Source organism: Meriones unguiculatus (genome assembly GCF_030254825.1).
Source record: "Meriones unguiculatus strain TT.TT164.6M chromosome X unlocalized genomic scaffold, Bangor_MerUng_6.1 ChrX_unordered_Scaffold_31, whole genome shotgun sequence".
In the NCBI taxonomy this organism is placed as follows: Eukaryota; Metazoa; Chordata; class Mammalia; order Rodentia; family Muridae; genus Meriones; species Meriones unguiculatus.
The window spans coordinates 5,381,799-5,405,341 of NW_026843707.1; the positions used below are offsets into that span (position 1 = coordinate 5,381,799).

At 37.3% G+C, this 23,543-nt stretch overlaps 1 protein-coding gene across 7 annotated transcripts in view; it reads right to left on the reverse strand.

The window, feature by feature from the left end:
* Positions 1 to 4,931, reverse strand: part of Dmd (dystrophin) — a 2,365,055-nt gene extending 2,360,124 nt beyond the window's left edge. For 3 of the 7 annotated variants that reach the window (XM_060376796.1, XM_060376792.1, XM_060376791.1), the window contains exon 1: positions 4,685 to 4,929. In XM_060376796.1, coding sequence (XP_060232779.1) covers positions 4,685 to 4,691 — 7 coding nt within the window. In that variant the 5' untranslated portion in view covers positions 4,692 to 4,929. Of the gene's footprint in view, positions 1 to 4,684 lie in introns of all 7 variants that reach the window. The other 4 variants (XM_060376797.1, XM_060376795.1, XM_060376794.1 and 1 more) reach the window with 3 other exon arrangements.
* Positions 4,932 to 23,543: the final 18,612 nt, after the last annotated feature.

Sequence of the window (23,543 nt, forward strand, 5' to 3'; positions counted from 1 at the left end):
GTTCAAAATGATGTTAGTCATCTTTAAAGGAAAACACTGTATTTTATGCATATATATGTACATATATATCCATATACATATTATATAAACATATGCATTTTTGTGTGCTATGTGCATGCAGGATTCCACATAGTTACAAAAGAACATCAGATGTCCTGGAACTGGAGTTACGGGTAGTTGGGTAGTTGTAATCTACCATGTGGACTTTTGGAACTAAATCCTGGTCCTCTCCAAGAGCTCTTAACCTCTGAGCAGTCTCTCGAGTCCCAACTTCAGGAATCTTTAATTTCCCTTTACTCTTAGTAATGTTCATATGAAGAAGTTCAGTAACTCTAAAGTAGTCAAATTCTTGCTTACAACATTACATAAAAGTAGTTTTTCTTCCTCTTTTCTAGCTGAGATCTGCAAATGAGTCTAAACTGTTCATCTCATGGTAGATCATCTAATGGTAGAGATCAGCTTAAGTTCATTCTTGTATGTTCCTTCCAGTATTCTTCAACCTTTCATTTTTTTAAGTGTCAATGTCAATCAGATTCTGTTGAGTGTTATAATTTCCAGAATTCTTTCACCATCCATACTTTTCTAAAAAAAATGAAAATTATTCATAAATGTTTAAGTTGTGTGAAAGTTTTTTGTTTGTTTGTTTGTTTTTAAGACACTGTTTCTTAATGGGACCCAGGCTAGTCTTGAACTCACAGAGTAGCCCAGATTGGTCTCAAACTCATGGCAATATTACTGACTCATCTTTCCAAGTGCTGGGATATAGCTGTTTTTGTTTACTTTTTTAGCATACAGGCTCGGAATTTCATTGTAAGAGTGAATTTTGTAGTCACATAAGATTACAGCTATTTAGTCAATGAATTATCATTAAGTTTAACCCTCTCACATTCAGGAATTTTGAATTTTATGTTAGAATCTTATATTTATTCCTACAAAAATTGTCTTTGGGGGCTGAGTATGACCATTAATCCAACGGGGAAGGCAGTATACTCCCAACCTTGATCGTAACTGGGCCTAGAGTGAATTTGATAGAATAATAAAAAAATCAAACAAATCAAATCAGTAAATGAAATTGGATTTTTATCTTTACCAGGTTCATCAGGTGGCCGTATCCTTCTGTTCTTTTCACATTTAGTGTATACATTTGTTTTTTCACAGTAAGTGGTTTAATTTGATACTTTTTAGGTTTTTCATATTAATATTTTACAGAAAAAGCAGGCCCAAGGACAAGATCAAAAGGCACACTCCTATAGTGAAGTTTAAGTCATATAGAGTCAAGTTTTTTGAGCTCTTACAATTTAGATATGTGAGGTTTCTTTCTGATTGGCAAGGCTTCATTAAGTGACACACTAACTGCAAGGCAATAGAACAAGCTAATTTGTTCACCAGACTATTATGCCCAATAGAAAACATTTCTTCACCTTGTCTATATGAGCATCATCAGTAACTTTACCAAGTCAAGATACTAGAACATTGAAGACTTGTGTCTCCTATTAACTCACGTAAACTACCACCTAGTGAATCCTAGTGGGAGAAAACATTGCTTGTTTTTCAGAAAAAATATTTCTAGTTACCAGCAGTTATTTAGTTTTCCTATCTTATGTACTTTCATTTTTTTTTTAATTTTTGCTCCCTATCCCCTGGACAAGTTAAATAAATATTATACTTTTATTGTCAACAATTTAGAAAAATTCAAGGTTGCATGAATGCATCTGTGTGTGTGTGTGTGTGTGTGTGTGCATGCTTATGTGTTTCTTTTAGCATCTTTATTCTTAAAAGATGGATGGTGTGAGAATGAGAGAATAATATTATGCAGTAAAAATAAAAACATTCAAAGCATATTTCTTAGTTGATAATGTCTCCCCCAGCTCATCTTTCTGGACAAAATATAGCACACCAAGAGGCAGCAACTATATCACAAGTGGGGAATTTCACTGGACAGAGTCCTCACTGAGAGGGAACCAAAGAGCATCTCTTGAAATGAAAAATAAGTAGTGGTGCTCCATAAGACTTGTACTTAAAGAAACAAATAATTTTTTTTTTCTAACACAAATGTTATAAGGAAAATACAATGTCTGCTTGTACAAATTTGGGAAAAATCAACAGCTATTTATAAAATTTGTCAATTTTAGTTTTTGGAAATGTATGCCTATTTCATTCTGTCTCACCTGTCTTTCACTCCCTGTTTGCATTTCTTTTATTTTTTTTTAATTTTTTTTTTTATTTTTTTTAGTTTCATGTTTCGCTCTGTATCACTCCAGAAGCCACAGAATTAAGCAGTTGGGATTTAGAGACTGCACATGGCCTTTCTTTGCAAGCTGAATGTATTCCAGAGCCAGCCAGAAAGATCGGCAAACATTTCCAACTCTTAAGATGCTGCTTTTATCAGAGAGGATGTACTAAATGCTCTTCAGGTGTGTGGCCCAAAGCCTTTTAAGATTTCATTAATAATCAACAGCTGGTGCCACCTAGTGTTGGTCCTTTTCCATCCATCAGTAGAATCAAATAGAAAATGCTTCCTAGTCACAAAAGAAGGAGGCCTAAACTACAAACTAATAAACAAAAGAATTCACAGTTTGGGGAGTCCAGTGGCTGATTTAAGTTACATTATCGTCATTCAAATACCCGGCCCCCTTTGGTAAGTAACTATGGTAACAGCAGTGCAGTATGAGGCAAGCAGAAAACTCACATATTTTTCTGTATGTGAAAATTAACAAAAGAGCCCTGCTGAAGAACCTAGTGAAAAGTGCTCCCCACCTGTCACTTAAAATGATTATGAAAAGTTGAGAAATGAACATTACAGGGAAAGGAAGTATTTTAAACAATACTAATATACAGCTGAGGTTTTGGCATCCACACAAATCAACACAGATTTGGATGCAAAATTCTGTCAGTCTTTGAGCACATCAAATACTGACTAAGTACTAGGACAGACTATACAGCACTCAATCTTTCTACAAAGAAATAATCAAACCTTTAAAATCATATTATTAAAATATGTTGCCACTAATTGCACATCTTGAAAACTGTTTTCATTTCTGATATATATATATATATATGAATTATGGATGACACAGCTGACCCCATTCTGTATGCTTCAAGGTTAAAAAGTACTTTTGAAATCCTTGATTATTTTTCCAAACCTATGATAGTAATTAATTTGAATAAATGCAAACAAGAATAATTAGTCTGCCAGTTTGCAATTGGTTCACTGAGTTAAATATGTTGTTTATAACTCACTCTTTCTAAGAGGAATACGTAATTGAAAAACATGAACTAACATTCAAAAAAGTTACATAACAGCCAGTGCTGTTCTTCAACCAGTCTGACTAGGTTATTACAATTACTAGAAAAAGACGTACCACCTATGACCAACAATGTATATACTAAAAGGTCATAAGATATTTTTGTGTTATAGTCTATTAACTTGGGTAATGTAGCAACTTGGACTAATAGGGAGATGGGGTAGGGAGCTGAAAGCTTCTGTATTACTTAGTGAGAAATCGTGCTTTCCTATTCAAGAAAATCTATTTCTATTTAATTTGACATCTGTTTTAAGTAATCACTAGTTAAAACTGCTTTGAATGTTTTATTTTCGTGTTATCCTAGTGGTGATAAAATTTATTTCAGTATGTTCAGCCCAATATACACCCACTGACAGATTCCCCATGATAGCATATAAAGATAGTATATAGAAATGAGGCATAGTTTCTACTAAAAGCTTAAAATGTTTTTCTTTTCCCAAAACTTTATTTTTGGAGCAAAATCACATCTAGGCTGGTGTTCTGTTTGTTTAAAAGTACTTTGTGATGTACTGATTGAAATATATTACCAAAGTGAAAGAGGGCTTTAGAAATTGTATGCGGACAGAAAAGAATATAAGACAAAACTCATTAAGATCCCGAATAAATAAATAAGTGTTCCAATTTTCAATAATTTATCATTTTCTATCATTTTTCCATTAACAGCTTTCAAAGCTCTCTCTGAAAGAAGCTAATACAGAGAAATTAAGAGCAGTAATCAAGTGAGAAATGATAGACCTGCTGAGTCCACATCAACTTGTCAAAACGTGAATAGAGTTCAATAGCTGAAACAGATGCTGGAGTTGTTGAAAAAGCCTGCAGGAGATATTGATATATTCTCTTCATATAATGCAGAAAGCCTGAATTAATATCAAAAGCCAGAAATTGATGAGGAGAGATGACTGACAGCCAAACTCCTTATAAAATAGAAACCAAGTATAGCAATTCTAACCTATCCAAACAGTGTGTACGTTCTCGTCTCTTTCAGCGTCTGAATATGCCAATATATCAATCAGTCCTTGCAAGCAAATTAGATAGGACTGAGCTGAGGTAGATTTCAACCTCCCCTGTCATCATCTACCTTGTGAATGTTAGACTCTTGAAAAAATATTTTATTCTAAAATCTTCTAACAATTTTATCCCAGAACTGTTTCCCTGAGGTTGGAGGCAAGCGCCCCCCCCATCACCCCCCCCCCAAAAAAAAGATCTAACGCAGCACAAGGTAATTTTAAAATCCATTTTGTAAAAGCAACACTGTTTACAGAGTTTGAAGAGCTCGGCAACAAACCTCAGCTGCCAACAGCTGCTTTCTCAAACATATGCTTTGTCATGGTCAGCTTCTAATTGTATTCGTAATGATGTAATAGCTTTAATAATCCTACCTTCCATGCCAGCTGTTTTTCCTGTCACTCCATCATGCCAATAAGTTGGCTGCTGTAACAAATCAAGATAGCGCAAAACAGCATCTTTCTCCTGATTCTGTCATCTTCCTGAAAGCATTCTATTACTGCGGACTGCTGGGAACCAGAAAGTCTATTTGAATTCCAACAGCTCCCCTTTCACATGATTCAAGTTAGGTTAGGTGGGCATGCCTAACGTGATTCTCTCAGTCATTTATTATGCAGCTGCTACAACGTCGTTGTGGTAACCACACTGACTATCTGATACGTCAGTGGAACAAAACCTCCACCTCGGAGCAGACACATGAGCCAGAGCAGCGTTCTGCATTTAACGAGTATTCTTCCTGCCTAAAACAGTGGATCTGCAAATTTCCTTCAGTGTCTGCTGGCTCTCATACAGACACAAAGCCTTTGGATTAGATTCTTTTTCTAATTTCAACAAGAGTAGTTCATATTATTTATAATGAATTTTGGACTGATTTTAATTAATTTTCTCAGCACTTTAAGGGTAAAACTGTTTTGATTTCACTTTTGAAATCAGGGGATTGAGGGCTCAGTTCTATGCCTCTGTTTTATTATAAAATACAACATGTACTTTTTCAAATGAAACTTGCCTAGTGAATTCATGGAAGCAAAATGAAACAAGAGGATTTTTCAGGAATGTATTGACTATTTTGCACATAAAGGCATTTAAAACCTGGTATTCTGTGTTTCTCCCAAGGGGTAGAAACAAGCGCTTGGTATTTTGACTCCCTAAAAGTGTTCTCATCAGAAAGTAGGAAATGAGATTCACTGATTCTCTTGTCCAAATTCCCCAGCAAGTAAAGAATTTCAATTTCAGAAGAACAAACTTGTATTTAGAAACTACTAGTCATTAATTACAATTTTTAAAATGAAATGGCAATTATCTTTAATTTACACAAGATTTTTTTTAACTATAAAATTTCCAAGCATGCCTCTCTCTTGGGAAATTAATATAGTCCAGATTTGTATCACTGGAAATTTTACATGTTTTCATTAGAAAAACTATTTTAAAGAGTGGCTTCTCCAGCTTTCACATTTTTTCTGAATTATGAAACAATAAAATTATTTTATTCAGGATAAGTAAGTTCAGTTACTATGAGCAATTAGAATCACTGTTCCACTAAGGGCTATATGTTTCCATGTATGCATGTAAACATTTTTATCCACAATACCACTATACATACATATGTGTGTGTGTATAGATAGATATAAGAAGTAATTTTGTTACATGTCATTTTTACTATATTTGTATGTTTACATAAACTATGTGATATTGTTGTATATACTACAAATATCTATACAATTCTCATTTTAAGATAAAGTGCAAAAGTAGAACTATGAATTGATGAAACACAATGTGCAAAAACTTTTACATATGAAGAAGTACAATACTTTAATATAAATCAGCTACTGTCTCTGAAACAAAGTATGAAAGGAGGAGAAGCAAGAGTTAATCTAGATCATGAACCAGAATCTAAGAACACAGCAAAAACACATTCATTTGTTTATACCATTGGCAGCCAGTAAAAGAGATATGCCAAGCAAAAGTGATTTTGAGTCAAATAACTGTTAGTGATAAACCACATGTTTTAGAATTATTTTGTAAAACAATGTGTTATTTTAAAGAAACTTTCACAAGTTCAAATAGATTTTGTTATTTCCAACATTTGTCTATCAAGCCCAATAAACTATAGATTATTAATAATGTTGAATTATAATATTCAAGGACTGCTTCTGATGTATATGAATATATTATTATACACATATGTAATAAAATCACTATTATACTGAAGATAATTAACATATCCATCCACTCATAAGGAAATCTTATGTTTCTGCGTAGTGAGAAACGTTGGATCGAGTTTATCAGCAAATTTCAGGCACAAAACAATGCTTTAACATTACTCTACTTATGGTTCATCTCAGCACTCTAGAATTTGTCCAGATGTTGAAGTGCATCTTTATTGCTTCTGCTTCCAATCCTGGTAAGCATAGTATCATCTTTGTTTCTATGAATTAGACTTTTTTTTTTTTCAGATTTCACATGTCAGTGAGATCTTGAGTTATTGTTCCTTCTGTGTCTGGCTTATTTCACATGCCCTGTTATCTCAAGGATCAACCAAATTATTACAAATAAAAAGACTGTCTTCTTTAAGGGTCAAGGTTAATAATATAGAATACATGAACACACATTCATAATTACTACAATATTTTGCATATATATGTATCTTCGTACATGTACACATGAAGATACTGTGATAATTATTGATTAATTCATCAGCATGTGCTTATCTGATTTCTTATTGGCTATTGTGAATAAAACCACAAAGACTATGAGAGTATATTGTTTTATTTCCTTTAGATATATGTCCAGGAGAGGGTGTAAGGAATTGCTCTATGGTGATTTGGGGTCTTTCTATAGCTAGAAGTAGTATAGCCTGGTCCAATGATAACTGTTTCTCTAAATATAAGGAAACAACATACTATTTTCAATAATAAAAGTAGCAATTTACATTTCCAATAGCATTAAACTCAGTTTTTCTAAAACTCAGTTTAAGTAGGCATGAATCATATTTCATTGTCCTTCTGACTTGCATTTTTCTGATGATGAATGCTCTTTAGCAAATATGTGTTGACTATTTCTATGTATTATTCTGGAAAAGAGAGTATTTAGCTTTGCCTACTCTTTTTTTCTCTTTGTTTCAAATTACTTTTTATTAATTACATTTCATTTATTTTGTATCCCAGCTGTAGCCCCCTCCCTAACACCTTCTCAATCCCACCCTCCCTCCCTCATCTCCTCCCATGCCCCTCTCCAAGTTCACTGATAGGGGAAGGTCTCCCCCACCCCTTCCATCTGACCATAGCATATCAGGTCTCATCAGGACTGGTTGCATTATCTTCTACTATGGCCTGATAAGGCAGCTTCCCACCTCAGAGAGACGTGATCAAAGAACCAGGTACTGAGTTCATGTCAGAGACAGTAACTGTTCCCATTACTAGTAAAGCCACCTAGAGACTGAGCTGCCATGGGCTGCATCTGTGCAGGGATTCTAGGTTACCTAGATGAAACATTCTTGGTTGGAGTATCAGTCTCAGAAAAGATCCCTGTGCCCAGATTTTTGGTCCTTTTGTTCTCCTTGTGGAGCTCCTGTCACCTCCAGCTTTCTATCTTCCCGCACTTTCATAAGATTCCCTGAACTCTGCCCAAAGCTTGGCTATGAGTATCAGCATGTGTTCTAATACCCTGCTGGGTAGAGTCCTTCAGAGGCCTTCTGTGGTAGGCTCCTGTCCTGTTGCCTGTTTTCTCCATCTGCTGATGTCTATCCCCTTTGACTTTCAAAGGGAGGATTGATCATCTTATGCAGGGTCCTCCTTCTTGCTTAACTTCCTTGAGGTGTACAAATTTTATTATAATGATCCTATGTTATACGTCTAATATCCACTTATAAGTGAGTATATACCATGTGTGTCTTTTTGCTTCTGGGATAGTTCACTAAGGATGATCCTTTCCAGTTCCGACCATTTACCTGAAAATTTCATGATTTCCTTTTTTCTCATTGCTGAGTAATATTCCATTGTGTAGATGTACCACAATATCTGTATCCATTCTTCAGTTGAGGGGCATCTGGGTTGTTTCCAGCATCTGGCTTTACAAATAAAGCTGCTACAAACATGGTTGAGCAAATGTCCTTATTGTGTACTTGAGCCTCTTTTGGATATATGTCTAGGAGTGGTATATCTGGATCTTGAGGAAGCGCTATTCCTAGCTGTCTGAGAAAGTGCCAGAATGATTTCCAGAGTGGTTGTACAAGTTTACATTCCCGCCAGCAGTGGAAGAGGGTTCCCCTTTCTCCACAACCTCTCCAGCATGTGTTGTCACTTGAGTTTTTCATCATGGCCATTCTGATGGGTGTAAGGTGAAACCTCAGGGTCGTTTTGATTTGCATTTCCCTAATGGCTAATGATATTGAGTATTTCTTTAACTGTTTCTCTGCTATTGAATATTCCTTTATTGAGAATTCTCTGTTTAGCTACTTTCCCATTTATTAATTGGATTAATTGATTTGTTGCTTTTCAACTTATTTTGTTTATATATACTGGATATTAGCACTCTGTCAGATAGAGGGTTGGTGAAGATTCTTTTCCAATCTGTAGGCATTCATTTTGTTTTGATAACAGTGTCCTTTGCTTTACAGAAGCTTTTCAGTTTCATGAGGTCCTATTTATTGATTGTTGCTCTTAGAGCCTGCACTGTTGTTCTGTTTAGGAAGTTGTCTCCTGTACCAATGAGTTCAAGGCTCTTACCCACTTTTTCTTCTAACCAATTTAATGTTTCTGGTTTTATGTTGAGGTCTTTGATCCACTTAGACTTTAGTTTTGTGCAGGGTGATAAGTATGGATCTATTTGCATTTTTCTACATGTAGACATCCAGTTAGACCAGCATCATTTGTTGAAGATACTATCTTTTTTCCATTGTATGGTTTTGGCATCTTTGTCAAAGATCAGGTGTCCATAAGTGTGTGGGTTTATTTCTGGGTCTTCTATTCGGTTCCATTGATCCTCCTTTCTGTTTCTATGACTGTTCCATGCAGTTTTTATTACTGATACTCTATAGTACAGCTTGAGGTCAGTGATGGAGATACCTCCAGAAGATCTTTTATTGTAGAGGACTGTCTTAGCAATTCTGGGTTTCTTGTTATTCCATATGAATTTGAGAATTTTTCTTTCAATGTCTGTAAGTAATTGTGTTGGTAATTTGATGGGAATTGCATTGAATCTGTAGATTGCTTTTGGTAAGATGGCCATTTTTACTATGTTAATCCTGCGAAGCCATGAGCATGGGAGATCTTTCCATCTTCTCATATCTTCTTCTCATTCTTTCTTAAGAAACTTGAAATTTTTTTTCATACAAGTCTTTGACTTGCTTGGTTAGGGTTACACCAAGGTACTTCATGTCATTTTTTACTATTGTGAAGGGTGTTGTTCCCCTAATTTCTTTCTCAGCCTTTTTGTTTTTGTATGCAGCAGGGCTACTGATTTTTTTTTTGAGTTAACTTTGTATCCAGCCACTTTGCTTAAGGTGATTATCACCTGTAGGAGTTCCCTGGTAGAATTTTTGGGGTCAGTCAGGTATAATATCATATCATCCACAAATAGTGATAATTTCATTTCTTCCTTTCTGAATTGTATCCCCTTGATCTCCTTCAATTGTCTTATTGCTCTAGCAAGGACTTCCAGAACGATGTTGAAGAGCTACGGAGAGAGTGGGCAGCCTTGCCTTGTCCCTGATTTCAGTGGGATTGATTTAAATTTCTCTCCGTTTAGTTTGATGTTGGCTATAGGCTTGCTGTATATTGCCTTTACTATGTTTTGATATGTGCCTTGTATCCCTGATCTCTCCAAAACTTGAAACATGAATGGATGTTGGATTTTGTCAAATGCTTTTTCAGCATCTAGGGAGATTATCATGTTGATTTTTTTTTCTTTCAATTTGTTAATATGGTGGATCACATTGATGGATTTCCGTATAATGAACCACCCCTGCATATGCAGGATGAAGCCTACTTGGTCAAAATGGATGATAACTTTGATGTGTTCTTGTATTTGGTTTGCAAGTATTTTGTTGAGCAATTCTGCATCAATGTTCATAAGGGAGTTTAGCCTGAAATTCCCTTTCTTTGTTGGGTCTTTGTGAGGTTTAGGAACCAAGGTGACTGTGGCTTCATAGAATGAGTTTGGTAGTGTTCCTTCCATTTCTATTTTGTGGAATAGTTTGAAGAGAATTGGAGGTAGCTCTTCTTTGAAGGTCTGGTAGAATTCTGCGCTGAAACCATCTGTTCCCGGGCTTGCTTTTTTTTTTTCTTTTTATGGGAGACTTTTGATTACTGCTTCAATTTCCTTAGGGGATATAGGACTCTTTAATTGATATGCCTGGTCTTGATTCAGATTTGGTAATTGGAATTGATCCAGAAAATTGTCCATTTCATTTAGATTTTCAAATTTTGTGGCATATAGACTTTTGAAGCAAGTCTTAATGATTGTTGGATTTCCTCAGTGTCTGTTGTTATGTCCACCTTTTCATTTCTGATTTTGTTGATGTGGATAGTGTCTCTTTGCTGTTTAGTTAGTTTGGCTAAGGGTTTGTCTATCTTGTTGATTTTTCAAAGATCTAACTCATGGTTGTGGCTTTTGTGAATGGTCTGTTTCCTTAATTTCTTTCTCAGCCCATTTGTCTTTTGTATACAGGGATATGTCAGAATTTTTTTAGTTAATTTTGTTTCCAGCCAGTTTGCTGAAGCTGTTATTCAGCTGAAGGAGTTCTCTGGTATAATTTCTCAGGTCAGTTATGTATACTATCATCATCTGCAAAGAGTGATACTTTAACTTCTTCCTTTCCAATTTGTATCCCCTTGATCTCCTTTAGTTGTCTTATTGCTCTTGCTAGGCTTTGAAGTAGAATGGTGAAGAGATACAGAGAGTGGGCAACCTTGCCTTGTCTCTGATTTCAGTAGGATTGATTTAAGTTTCTCCCATTTAGTTTGATGTTGGCTATAGGCTTGCTGTGTATTGTCTTTACTATGTTGGGGTATTTGCCTTGTATCCCAAATCTCCCCAAAACTTTAAACAGGAATGGGTGTTGGATGTTGTCTAATGCCTTTTCAGGATCCAAGGAGATGATCATGTGGATTTTTTTCCTTCAGTTTGTTTACATGGTGGATTACATTAATGGAATTGCATTGATGGATTTCTGTATACTGTACCATCCCTGCATGCCTAGGATGAAGCCTACTTGGTCATGGTGGATGATATTGTTGATGTATTCTTGGATTTTGTTTGCAAGTATTTTATTTAGTATTTTTACATCTAATTTCATAACAGAGATAGGTGTGAAGTTCCCTTTTTGGGGGGTGCTTTGTGTGGTTTAGATATCAATGTGACTGTAGCTTTATAGAATGATTTTGGTAATGTTCCTTCTGTTTCTATTTTATCGAATAGTTTGAAGAGAATTGGAGTTAGCTCTTTGAAGTTCTGGCAGAATTCTGTGCTGAAACCATCTGGCTCTGAGCTTTTTTTTTTTTTTTTTTTGGAATGAAGACTTTGATGACTTCTTTTATTTCTTTGAATACTTCTTTCATTTTGGGTGATAAGAGGATTATTTAGTCTATTTATATGATCTTGATTTAATTTTGGTAAACGGAATCTATCAAGAAAATTGTCCTTTTAATTTAAATTCAAATTTTGTGGCATGTAGGCTTTTGTACTAAGAGCTAATGATTGTTTGGATTTCCTCAGTGTCTGTCATTACGTCCCCCTCTTCGTTTTTTATTCTGCTGATTTGGATAGTTTCTCTCTGCTTTCTTGTTTAGTTTGGCTAAGTGTTTTTCTCTCTTGTTGATTTTCTCAAAGAAACACCTGTTGTTCTCACTGGTTCTTTGAATTGTTTTCTTTGTGTCAAAATCATTGATTTCAGCTCTGAGTTTGATTATTTCCAATTTTCTCCTCTTGGGTGTTTCAGCTTCTTTTCCCCCCTAGGGCTTTTATGTGTGCTGTTAAGTTGCTTGTATGAGATATCTCAAAGTTTTTTTTGAAGGCACTTAGTGCTTTGAACTTTCCTCTTAGCACTACTTTCATTGTGTCCCATAAGTTTGGGTAAATTGTGCTTTCATTTTCATTGAATTTTAGGAAGTCTCTATTTCCTTTTTTCATTCCTTCGCTGACAAAGATGTCATTGAGTAGAGATTTATTTTCCAGTTTTTATGTAGGCTTTTTTTTTTTTTTATTTCTCTTGTTTAGGTTTAGTTTTAGGCCATGGTGGTCTGATATGAAACCAAGGATTAATTTTGTTTTTTTGTATCTGTATGAGGCTTGCTTAGTGCCTGATTCTGTGGTCATATTTTGAGTAGATTCCTTGACGTGTTGTAAAGAAGGTATACTCTTTTGAATTTGGGTGAAATTTTCTGTAGGCATCTATTAAGTCCATTTGATTTAGGACCACTAAGTGCGATTATTTCCCTTTTTTGCTACTGTTTGCATGATCTGTCCCTTGGTGAGAGTGGAGTGTTGAAGTCTCCCACTATTATGGTATTGGGATCCATGTATGATTTCAGCTTTAATAATGTTTCATTTACTACGCATGTGCTCATCTATTTGCATGGATGTTCAGGATTGTGATGTCCTCCTGGTAGAATTTTCCTTTGATGAGAATGAAGTGTCTCTTCTCATCTTTTTTTAGTTTTATTATTATTATTGGTTGGAAGTGTATTTTGTTAGATATTAGGATAGCTACCCCAACTTGTTTTCTGAGTCTGTTTGCTCAAAAAACTCTTTTTTCTGGCCATTTACTCTGAGGTATTGTTTATCTTTGTTGCAGAGTTGTGTTTCTTGGATACAGCAGAATGTTGGATCCTTTTTTCTGCAACCATTCTATTAGTCTTTTTATTGCAGAGATGAGTCCATTGAATGTTGATAAATAATTGTGACCAATGAATGTTAGTTTCTTTTTTTTCCACAGAGGGCCTCTGAAAGACTCTACCTAGCATTGTATCAAAGCAGACACTAAGACTCATAACGAAACATTTGGCAGACTTCAGGGAATCATATGAAAGAAAGGAGAGTTAGTATGATGTGGAGAAGATAGGAACTCCACAAGGACCAAAAATATCTGGGCACAGGGGTCTTATTTGAGACTGTTTCTCCAATCAAGGACCATGTATAGATATAACCTAGAACCTCTGCTTAGATGTAGCCCATTGTATCTCAGTAACCAAGTGGGTTTCCCTCGTAAGGGGAGCAGAAACTATTTCTAACAGGAACTCAATGGTAGGCTCTTTGACCTCCCCCCCCCCAAGGGAGGAGCAGCACTGCTAGGCCACAGAGGAGGATTTTGTAGCCAGTCCTGAAGATACCTGTTAGTTTCTTTTATTGTGGAGTTGGTGGAGATTGTGTGTTTGTTTTATTTTGATTTTTTTTTCTTGTGAGGTTATCTATGTCCTGTGATTTCTTGACTTTAGTTGTTCTCATTGGATTGGAGTTTTCCTTCTAGTATCTTTTTTTTTCTTGTTTTATATTTTTTATTTTTTTTAAATTTTTTTTTTAATTTTTTTTTCTAGAATGCACAAGGCTCCGGTTACATCTCTATTACCAGAAGAAAAAAAAAATAGAAAATAAAACTGGAGCGTGTGCAGTCCTCACATGCTCTCTAGCCTTGGTTTTCCTAACCAAGGTTAGGGTTAGGGCTAGGTTTCCCTCTGTGTAAAGGGATTGTCTCTGTGAGAATCAGGTGAGATGCCCCACGTGAATGCTCTTGAAAATATCGAAGATGGTGCAAACCAGAATATGATCCTTCTTTTCATAGTGGTAGGTATTGTTTCCTGTGACATGAGAGGTCAGGGTTCAATGCCCTGATGGGGGCGCAAGTTACACTATCTATAGCCACACCACCCTGAACACCTTTGCTCTCATCAGATGGTGAGGAACCATTTTGGAATGCCCTTAGTTTGGCTGAGTTCATCTCCCAGGACACTTCACTGCATAAGTCTTAAGATACCCAGCAGTGTAGATAGATGAGATGGACCTTCTCAGACCATTTCACTGTTGGGTGCTGTGGAAATACTGTACCCAAGTCTGCTGTCTCAGGAAGTGCCCAATTTTTTTTCAATGCAGTTTATTCAGAAACCTTGAACAATCATCTGACCCTGGGGAAAGCCAGCCCACAGCTTAAATAGCCTCTGGGTAGCCAACCCCAGCGTGCCACGTGGGCAATGCAGATAGGTCCACATACATGGAAGCAAGCCAGATCCTCAGCCTTAGCCAAATGTGGAATTGTTCATGGATTGTCCTCTCTTGCCCAGGAAGGCTCACTGTTGATATTCTGGCTTCAGTTTTCCCTCCACTCACCAATTTTGGAGTTTTGTATCCTGTGCACCTCAGGTAAGGTGCATGCTGGTCGCCACCATTTCGGACCATCACCAACTTACTTTTTCTAGCATTGCTTGTTTTATCTTTAGTTTTGTTTTTTTTTTTCCATAGCCACTTGGTGTATTAATCTAGTAAGAGTTGCTAACTTATTTCTTCATTGTTTATCACCTAATAAATTTATTATATCCTTTTGTATGCTTTGATGTAATTACATTTGTTTATTTTGTTCTTAGTTTCTGTATTTTTGGTATCATCTCCAAAAAAAAAATCATTATCAAGACCCATGTTAAAAAAAACAATTCATGATGTGGCTATGCAGCTCTGTTGTATAATATTTGCTTTCAGTTCACAGATCATTGGCTTTGGTCCTTCATGGACCCTATACATATTGTCTAAATTGTCTTCTATCAGCTTTATCATTTTAAGTCTTACAATTAAATCTTTAAGTCATTAGTTAATTTTATGTGTTCTGTAAGGTTAAGATTGAACATAATTATTTTTCATATGCATTTTTTCAAAACACTATTTATTGGAGATAAAATTCATTTTTATTTAACTTTTTATCGATTCTTTGAAATTTTCACATTATTTACCTCAATTTTACTCATCTCCCCTTCCCTTTGTACCATCCTTCTTCCTTTCAACATCCCTACTAAAAGAAAAAAAAATCCTTGTAGAAGCTGTAGTGTGTACCAGTGTGTCCAACAGTATACTCTTGTCCACACTTCTTTTTTAAAATTTTTTCCATAATTTCTTAATAATTTATCCTTTTGAAGCCCACTCCCTCAACTCCCTCAGTCTCACTCTCCCTCCGTCTTCCCCTCATCCCCTTCCCCTAGTCCACTGAAAGCTGGAGTTCTCCACTACTGCCATTTGCCATGGCTAGTTAAGTCTCATCAGGACTGCTTCAATTTCTTTCACCATGGCCTGGAAAGGCTGCATCATCAGAGTTAGTTATCAGAGAGCAATCAACCGATTTCAAGATACAGACAGTTCCTGTTCCACTCCCTCAGAGATCCACATGAAGACTGAGCTGCCTATTAACTACCTCTGAGCATGGAGTCTTGGTCCTCTCCACTTATGGTCCTCCTTTGGTGCTTCAGTCTCTGCAGAATTCTGAAAGCTCAGAACTTATAGTTTTGTTGGTCTTCTTGTGGGGCTCCTGTCCTCTCCAAGTACTTCTATTCCCACCCCTTTCTTCCTCTATAAGACTCCCTGCTCTCTGACTAAAGATTGGCCATGAGTCTCACCATCTACTTTGATCCTCTGTTGGGTGAATCCTTTCAAAGGACCCTATATAGTTTGACTCCCATTTAATTTCCTCTCTTCCACTGCTTCTGATGCTTATCCTGTTTGACATTCTGAATGATACTTAAGCATCCTACCTAGGGCCTTCCTTAGTGTATAGATAATTTAGGTCTGTAGATAGCTGTCCTATATAATATGGCTTATATCCACTTACCATGCCTGTCTTTCAGTTTCTGGTTTACCTCACTCAGGATGGCCTCTACTTGTTCCATCCATTTGCCTGCAAATTTCATGATTTGCTTGTTTTTAATAGATTAGTAATATTCCATTGTGTAAATATACCACAATTTCTGTATCAATTCCTCCATTGAAGTACATCTTGGTTGTTTCCAGATTCTAACTAATACAAATAAAAGCTGCTATGAGTATAGTGGAGCAAATTAATTATTGAATGGTGGAGCATATTTTGGGTTCTCCTTCTACCTTAATTTATTTAGGTGTACAGATTTTAGTATGTTTATCCTATGTTATATTTCTAATACCAACTTATAGTGAATATATACCATGTTTGCCTTTTTGCTTCTGGGATACCTCATGCAGGATAATATTGTCTAGTTCCCACCATTTGCCTACAAATTTCATGTTTTTTTTATTTGCTTAGTAATATTCTGTTGTAAATATGTACTACAATTTCTGTACCCATTTCTCAGTTGAGGGACATCTGGCTTGTTTCCAGATTCTAGCTATTATGAATAAAGCTGCTATGAACACAGCTAGGCAAATGTCCTTGTTGTACACTTGATCATATTTTGGATATATGCCTAGGAGTGGCATAACTGGGTAATGAGGTAGTGCTATTCCCAATTTTCTGAAAGATCTCCAGACACATTTCTAAAGTGGAATTCAATTGTGCACTCCCACCAACTGGATCTTGAGGAAGCACTAGTCCTATTTGTCTGAGAAAGTGACAGATTGATTTCCAAAGTGGTTGTACAAGTTTACATTCCCACCAGCAATGGAAGAGAGTTCCCCTTTCTCCACATCCTCTATAGCATGTTTTGTTACTTGAGTGTTTGATCTTAGCCATTGTGATCACTGTAAGATAGAATCTCAGAGGTTTTTTGATTTGCATTTCCCTAATGACTAAGGATGCTAAGCCTTTCTTTAAGTGTTTATCTGCCATTCTATGTTCCTTTGTTGAGAATATTCTGCTTAGTTCTGTAATCCATTTCTAAATTGAATTATGTGGTTTGTTGGTGTCTAATTTCATGACTTATTTATATATTCTGCATATAGTCCTCTATCAGATGTAAGGTTGTTGAAGATCCCTTCCCAGTCTGTAGGCTATATATAGTTTTGTTCTGATGACAGTGTCATTTGCATTCAGAAGCTTTTCAGGTTTAAGATCTCCTATATATTAATTGTAGATCTTAGAACCTGAATTGTTTGTCTTCTCTTCAAGAAATTTTCTCCTGTGCAAATGGGTACAAGGCCCTTCCCTACTTTTTTCTTCCATCAGATTTAGTGTGTCTGGTTTTATGTTGATGTCTTTAATCCACTTGGAATTTACTTTTGTACAGGTGATAGATATGGGTATTTTTGCAAATTTCTACACGTGGACTTCCAGTTAGACCAGCAAAAATTTTAAAGATGCTATCTTCTTTTCATTGTATGCTTTTATCATCTTTGTCAATGATCAGGTGTCCATAGGTGTATGGGTTTATTTTTAGGTCTTTGATTTGATTCCATTGTTCTACCAGTCTGTTTCTATGCCAGTACTACACAGTTTGTATTACTGTTGCTCTATTGTACAGCTTGAGTTCAGGGATTGGAATATCTCCAGAAGATCTTTTATTGTACAGGAGTCTTTTAGCATTACTGGGTTTCTTGTTATTCCACATGAAATTGAGAAATTTTCTTTCAAGGTCTGTAAAGAATTGTGTTGATATTTTGATGCGAATTGTAGTTAATCTGTAGATTGCTTTTGGTAAAATGCCATTTTTACTAAGTTGATACTACTCAGCCACGAGCTGAGATTTTTACATCTTCTGATATCTTGTCCTATTTCTTTCTTTGCAGACTGAAGTTTTTTCATACACATCTTTGACTTGCTTGGTTAGAGTTACACAAAGGCTCTTTTTGTCTTTTGTGGCGATTTTGAAGGGTGTTGTTTTCTTAATTTATATCTTAGCCCATTTGTCTTTTATATATAGGAGTGTTACTGGTTTTTGTTGTTGTTGTTTTTGATTTAATTTTGTATCCAGCCACTTTGCTGAAGTTGTTTATCAGTTGTAGGAGGTCCCTGGTAGAATTTTTGGTGTCACTCCTGTATACTGCAAATAGTGAAACTCTGACTTCTTCCTTTCCAATTTGAATCAGGTTGGTCTCTTTTAATTTTCTTATTCCTTTAGCAAGAACTTCAAGAAGTATGTTGAAGAGATTTGGAGAGAGTGGGCAGCCTTGCTTTGTCCCTGATATCAGTGGGATTGATTTAAGTTTCTCTCCATTTAGTTTGATGTTGGCTCCAGGCTTGCTGAATATTGCCTTTACTATGTTTGAGTTTGTGCCTTGCATCCCTGATTTCTCCAGGACTTTTAATATGAATGAGTGTTGGATTTTATCAGATGTTTTTTACAGAACCTAGGGAGATGATCAGGTGTTTTTTTTTTTTTTCTTTTAGTTTGTTTATATGTTGGATGACATTGATGGATTTCCATATATTGACCACCCCTGCATATGTGGGATGAAGCTTACTTGGTCACAGTGGATGATATCTTTGATGTGATCTTTGATTTGATTTGCAAGTATTTTGTTGAGAATTTTTGCATCAATGTTCATAAGGGAGATTGGCCTGAAATTTCTTTCTTTGTTGGGTGTTTGTGAGTTTTAGGTGTCAAGGTGACTGTGACTTAATAGAATGAGTTTGGTGATGTTCCTTCTGTTTCTATTTTGTGGAATATTTTGAAGAGTATTGGTATTAACTCTTTTTTGAAGGTCTGGTAGAATTTTGCACTGAAACCATCTGGCCCTGGGCTTTTCTTGGATGGGAAACTTTTGATGACAGCTTCTATTTGCTTACGGGATATAGGACTATTGAATTTATTTACCTGGTCTTTTTCACTTTTGCTATTAGATTAATTAATTAATTAATTATTCATATGTTTATTTATTTATCACAATTTTTTCACTTTGTCTCTGGGCTGTAGCCACCTCCATTTCCTCCCATTTGCACCCACCTTCTCTCATATATCTCTATTCCTCTTTCCTAGTCCTCTGATACGGGAAGACCTCCTCCCATTCTATCTGACCCTAGCCTACCAAGTCTCCTCAGGGCTGGCTGCATCATCTTCTTCTGTGGCCTGCCAAGGCTGTATTCCCCAGGGTGATGTGATCCAAGACCCAGTCACTGAGTTCATGTCATAAACAATCCATGACCCTTTATGAGGGAACCCACTTGGAAACTGAACATGGGATCTATGTCCTCTCCATGCATGTTCCTTGTTGGGGTATTGGTTTCTGCTAGCTACCCTGGACCCAGGTTTTTGACATTGTCTCCTTGTGTAGTTCCTGTCCCCTCCATGTCTTTCTACCTTCCTCTTATTCCGTAAGTTTTCTGCACTCTGCCCAAAGTTTGGCTTAGAATATCGGTATCTCCTTCCATACTCTGATGGATAGATTCTTTCAGAGGACACTGCCAAAAGTTCATGTTCTGCTCATTGCCTTCTCTTACTTCTGATGTCTATGCAGTTTGCCCTCCTGAGTAAGGTTTCAGCCTCTTCCCTAGGGTCTTCTTTGTTGTTGAGCTTCTTTAGGAATATAGATTTTAGTATGTTTATCTCTTATTATATGGCTAATATCCACTTATAAGTAAGTACATACTATATATGTCTTTCTGCTTCTGGGATACCTCACTCAGGATGATCTTTTCTAGGTCTGTCCATTTGCCTGCAAATTTCATGATTTCCTTGTTTTTAATTGCTGAGTAGTATTCCATTGTGCATATATACTACACTTTCTGCATCCACTCTTCAGTTGAGGGACATCTAGATTACTTCCAGATTCTGGATATTATGAACAATGTTACTATGAACATAGTCGAGCAAATGTCCTTATTGTATGGCTTAGTAACTTTTGGATATATGCCCAGTAGTGCTGTAGCTGGATGTTGAGGTAACATATTCAAAATTTTCTGAGAGAGCACTATATTGGTTTTCAAAGTGGTTTTACAAGGTTACATTCCCACCACCACTGGAGGAAGGTTGCCATTTCTCTACAATCACTCCAGCATGAGTCATCCATTGAGTTTTTGGTCTTAGCCATTCTGATGGGTGAGAAATGGAATCTCGGGGTCTTTTTTATTTGCATTTCCCTAAAGAATAAGGATTTTTGAGAATGTCTTTACCTTTTTCTCTTCCACTCAATATTCCTTTATTGAGAAGTCTCTCTTTAGCTCTGTATCCATTTATTTTTTATTTTTTATTTTTTATTTTTTTCTCAATGCAGTTTATTCAGGAACCTTGAACAATATTCTGACCCTGGGGAAAGCCAGCCCACAGCTTAAATAGCCTCTGGGTAGCCAACCCCAGCGTGCCACGTGGGCAATGCAGATATGTCCACATACATGGAAGCAAGCCAGATCCTCAGCCTTAGCCAAATGTGGAGTGGTTTGTGACAGAGAACACTCACCATCGGGAAGGTGGAAGGCGGAAACCAGCTCCATCTTTAAGGCACGGCATTACGCAGCTCTCTACAGTTCCCCCTTTTTGTTTTAGATGCATCAGGCAAGAGTAGAGGTCTGACCTCTGATATTAGAAATAAATTGGGACTTTGTACTGATGTTCATTTAGGTGTCATCCACCCAAAGAGCATCAGACCCGACTGATACCTTTTTCTCAGAGGCGGGACCTGGGGCATCAACCTGCATGCAATCAGACTTGCTCTTCTCTGGGTCGAAAGCGGCTGACCCTGAGTGCAGTGTTTAGCCTCACATCCTGAGCATAACATTTTAGCTTTTTATGGTAGCCAACCATGCTTGGGGCGAATGTCCTGCTTCAATGGCTGTAAAGGCCTGAATGATCATGGCTGCATTACGCTGTTGTGAGACTCTAATCTTGCATATACACCACAGGCAAACCAAGGAGACCAACACCAGAAGGCCTGCTAATGCTCCCATGCCCGCCCATTCCTTCAGATGATTCATGGCTGCAACAATCCATGATGATAATCCTGTGGCTAGTCCTGCATCCACTCTGGTAGAATTTACCGTAACAATGGCCACTCTCAGCTGTTCCATCATAGTATCGAATTCTCCAGTCCAATTACCTAAAATATAGCTAGACAATTGTTTAGACAGATTTGTACCATGGGAAAAATTCTCATATTGTATGCTAGTGACACAAAGTCCAGCATACTTCCATTGATAACCAAGTTGAGCGATTTGCCATAGGGTATCAATTTGCTCCTGCATGAGGTCAATCCTCTGACTAAACACCATCAAGCCTCCTTTTAGTTGAGCATTAATTCCTTTTTGTACATCTAAAGCATGAGCTACATTGGCTAAAAGATTATTCAGGGTCTGAGCAGTCTGCATAGTATGACTCATGGCTAATGCCGCGGTGGTAGCTCCAACAGCCGCCAATGAGATGGCAGTAACAATGGCAGCTATAATTCCAAGATCACTTTTCTGTCTGAAGAGAGTCATAGGATGAGGGGCATCAAAAGGCACAGGCACCCAGCGAGGCATGCGAGTAACCAGGGCATACCTAAATTCACTAGCATTTCAGCATTGGGCAAAAAAGCAAGTATCATTACCACATTTACTTGGCTCTATCTGGGTAACAATGAATAAAAATGGGGGATATAAACAAACAGGTGTGGGCTTATAGAAAATATTATGAAAAGCCTTAACCCCCTCGTTGAAACATCCTGCATCAGTTCTAGAACTAGCAGTGGTGGTATCCGAGGTCTGAGTAGGTTCAGGAGGCCATTGCCCCCAGGGGCGAGACGTGCTCCATGTAAATTGACTAACTCCATGTTTTCCTCCACTTTTGAAAGTCATTTAAGGTTCTTAAATCATCTTTTATTTTTTTTATTTTTTTTCCTTATTAAATTAATAGTTTATTTCCATTATTATTATTTTTTTCAATGCAGTTTATTCAGGAACATTGAACAATCCTCAGACCCCGGGGAAAGCCAGCCCACAACTTAAATAGCCTCTGGGTAACCTACCCAGGCGTGCCACGGGGGCAATGCAGATAGGTCCACATACATGGAAGCAAGCCAGATCCTCGGCCTTAGCCAAATGTGGAGTTGTTCGTGACAGAGAGCACTCACCATCGGGAAGGTGGAAGGCAGAAACCAGCTCCATCTTTAAGGCATAGCATTCCGCAGCTCTCTACAGTTCCCCCCTTAGACGCATCAGGCAAGAGTAGAGGTCTGATGTCTGATATTAGAAATAAATTGGGACTTTGTACAGATGTTCATTTAGGTGTCATCCACCCAAAGAACATCAGACCCGTCCGATACCTTTTTCTCAGAGGCAGGACCTGGGGCATCAACCCGCATGCAATCAGACATGCTCTTCTCTGGGTCCAAAGCGGCTGACCCTGAGTGCAGTGCTTAGCCTCGCATCCTGAGTGTATCATTTTAGCTTTTTATGGTATCCAACCATGCTTGGGGAGAATGTCCTGCTTCAATGGCTGTAAAGACCTGAATGTTCATGGCTGCATCACACTGTTGTGAGACTCTAATCTTGCATATATACCACAGGCAAACCAAGGAGACCAACACCAGAAGGCCTGCTAACACTCCCATGCCCGCCCATTCCTTCAGATGATTCATGGCTGCAGCAATCCATGTTGATAATCCTGTGGCTAGTCCTGCGTCCACTCTGGTAGAATTTACTGTGACAATGGCCACTCTCAGCTGCTCCATCGTAGTATCGAATTCTCCAGTCCAATTACCTAAAATATAGCTAGACAATTGTTTAGACAGATTTGCAGCACAGGAAAAATTCTCATGTTGTATGCTAGTGACACAAAGTCCAGCATACTTTCATTGACAGCCAGGTTGAGCGATTTGCCATAGGGTATCAATTTGCTCCTGCAAGAGGTCAATCCTCTGATTGAACACCATCAAGCTTCCTTTTAATTGAGCATTAATTCCTTTATGTACAACTAAGGCATGAGCTACATTGGCTAAATGATTATTCCGGGTCTGAGCAGTCTGCCCAGTATGACTCATGGCTAATGCCCTGGTGGTAGCTCCAACAGCCGTCAATGAGATGGTAGTAACAATGGTGGCTGTAGTTCCAAGATCCCTTTTCTGTCTGAAGAGAGTCATAGCGTGAGGGGCATCAATGGGCACAGGCACCCAGTGAGGCATGCGAGTAACCAGGGCATACCTAAATTTACTAGCATTCCAGCATTGGGCAAAAAAGCAAGAATCATTACCACAATTACTTGGCTCTATCTGGCTAATAATGAATAAAAATGGGGGATATAGACAAACAGGTGTTGGCTTATAGGAAATATTATGAGAAGCCTTAACCCCTTGTTGGAACATCCTGCGTCAGTTCTAGAACTAGCAGTGGTGGTGTCCGAGGTCTGAGTAGGTTCAGGAGACCATTGCCCCCAGGGGCGAGACGTG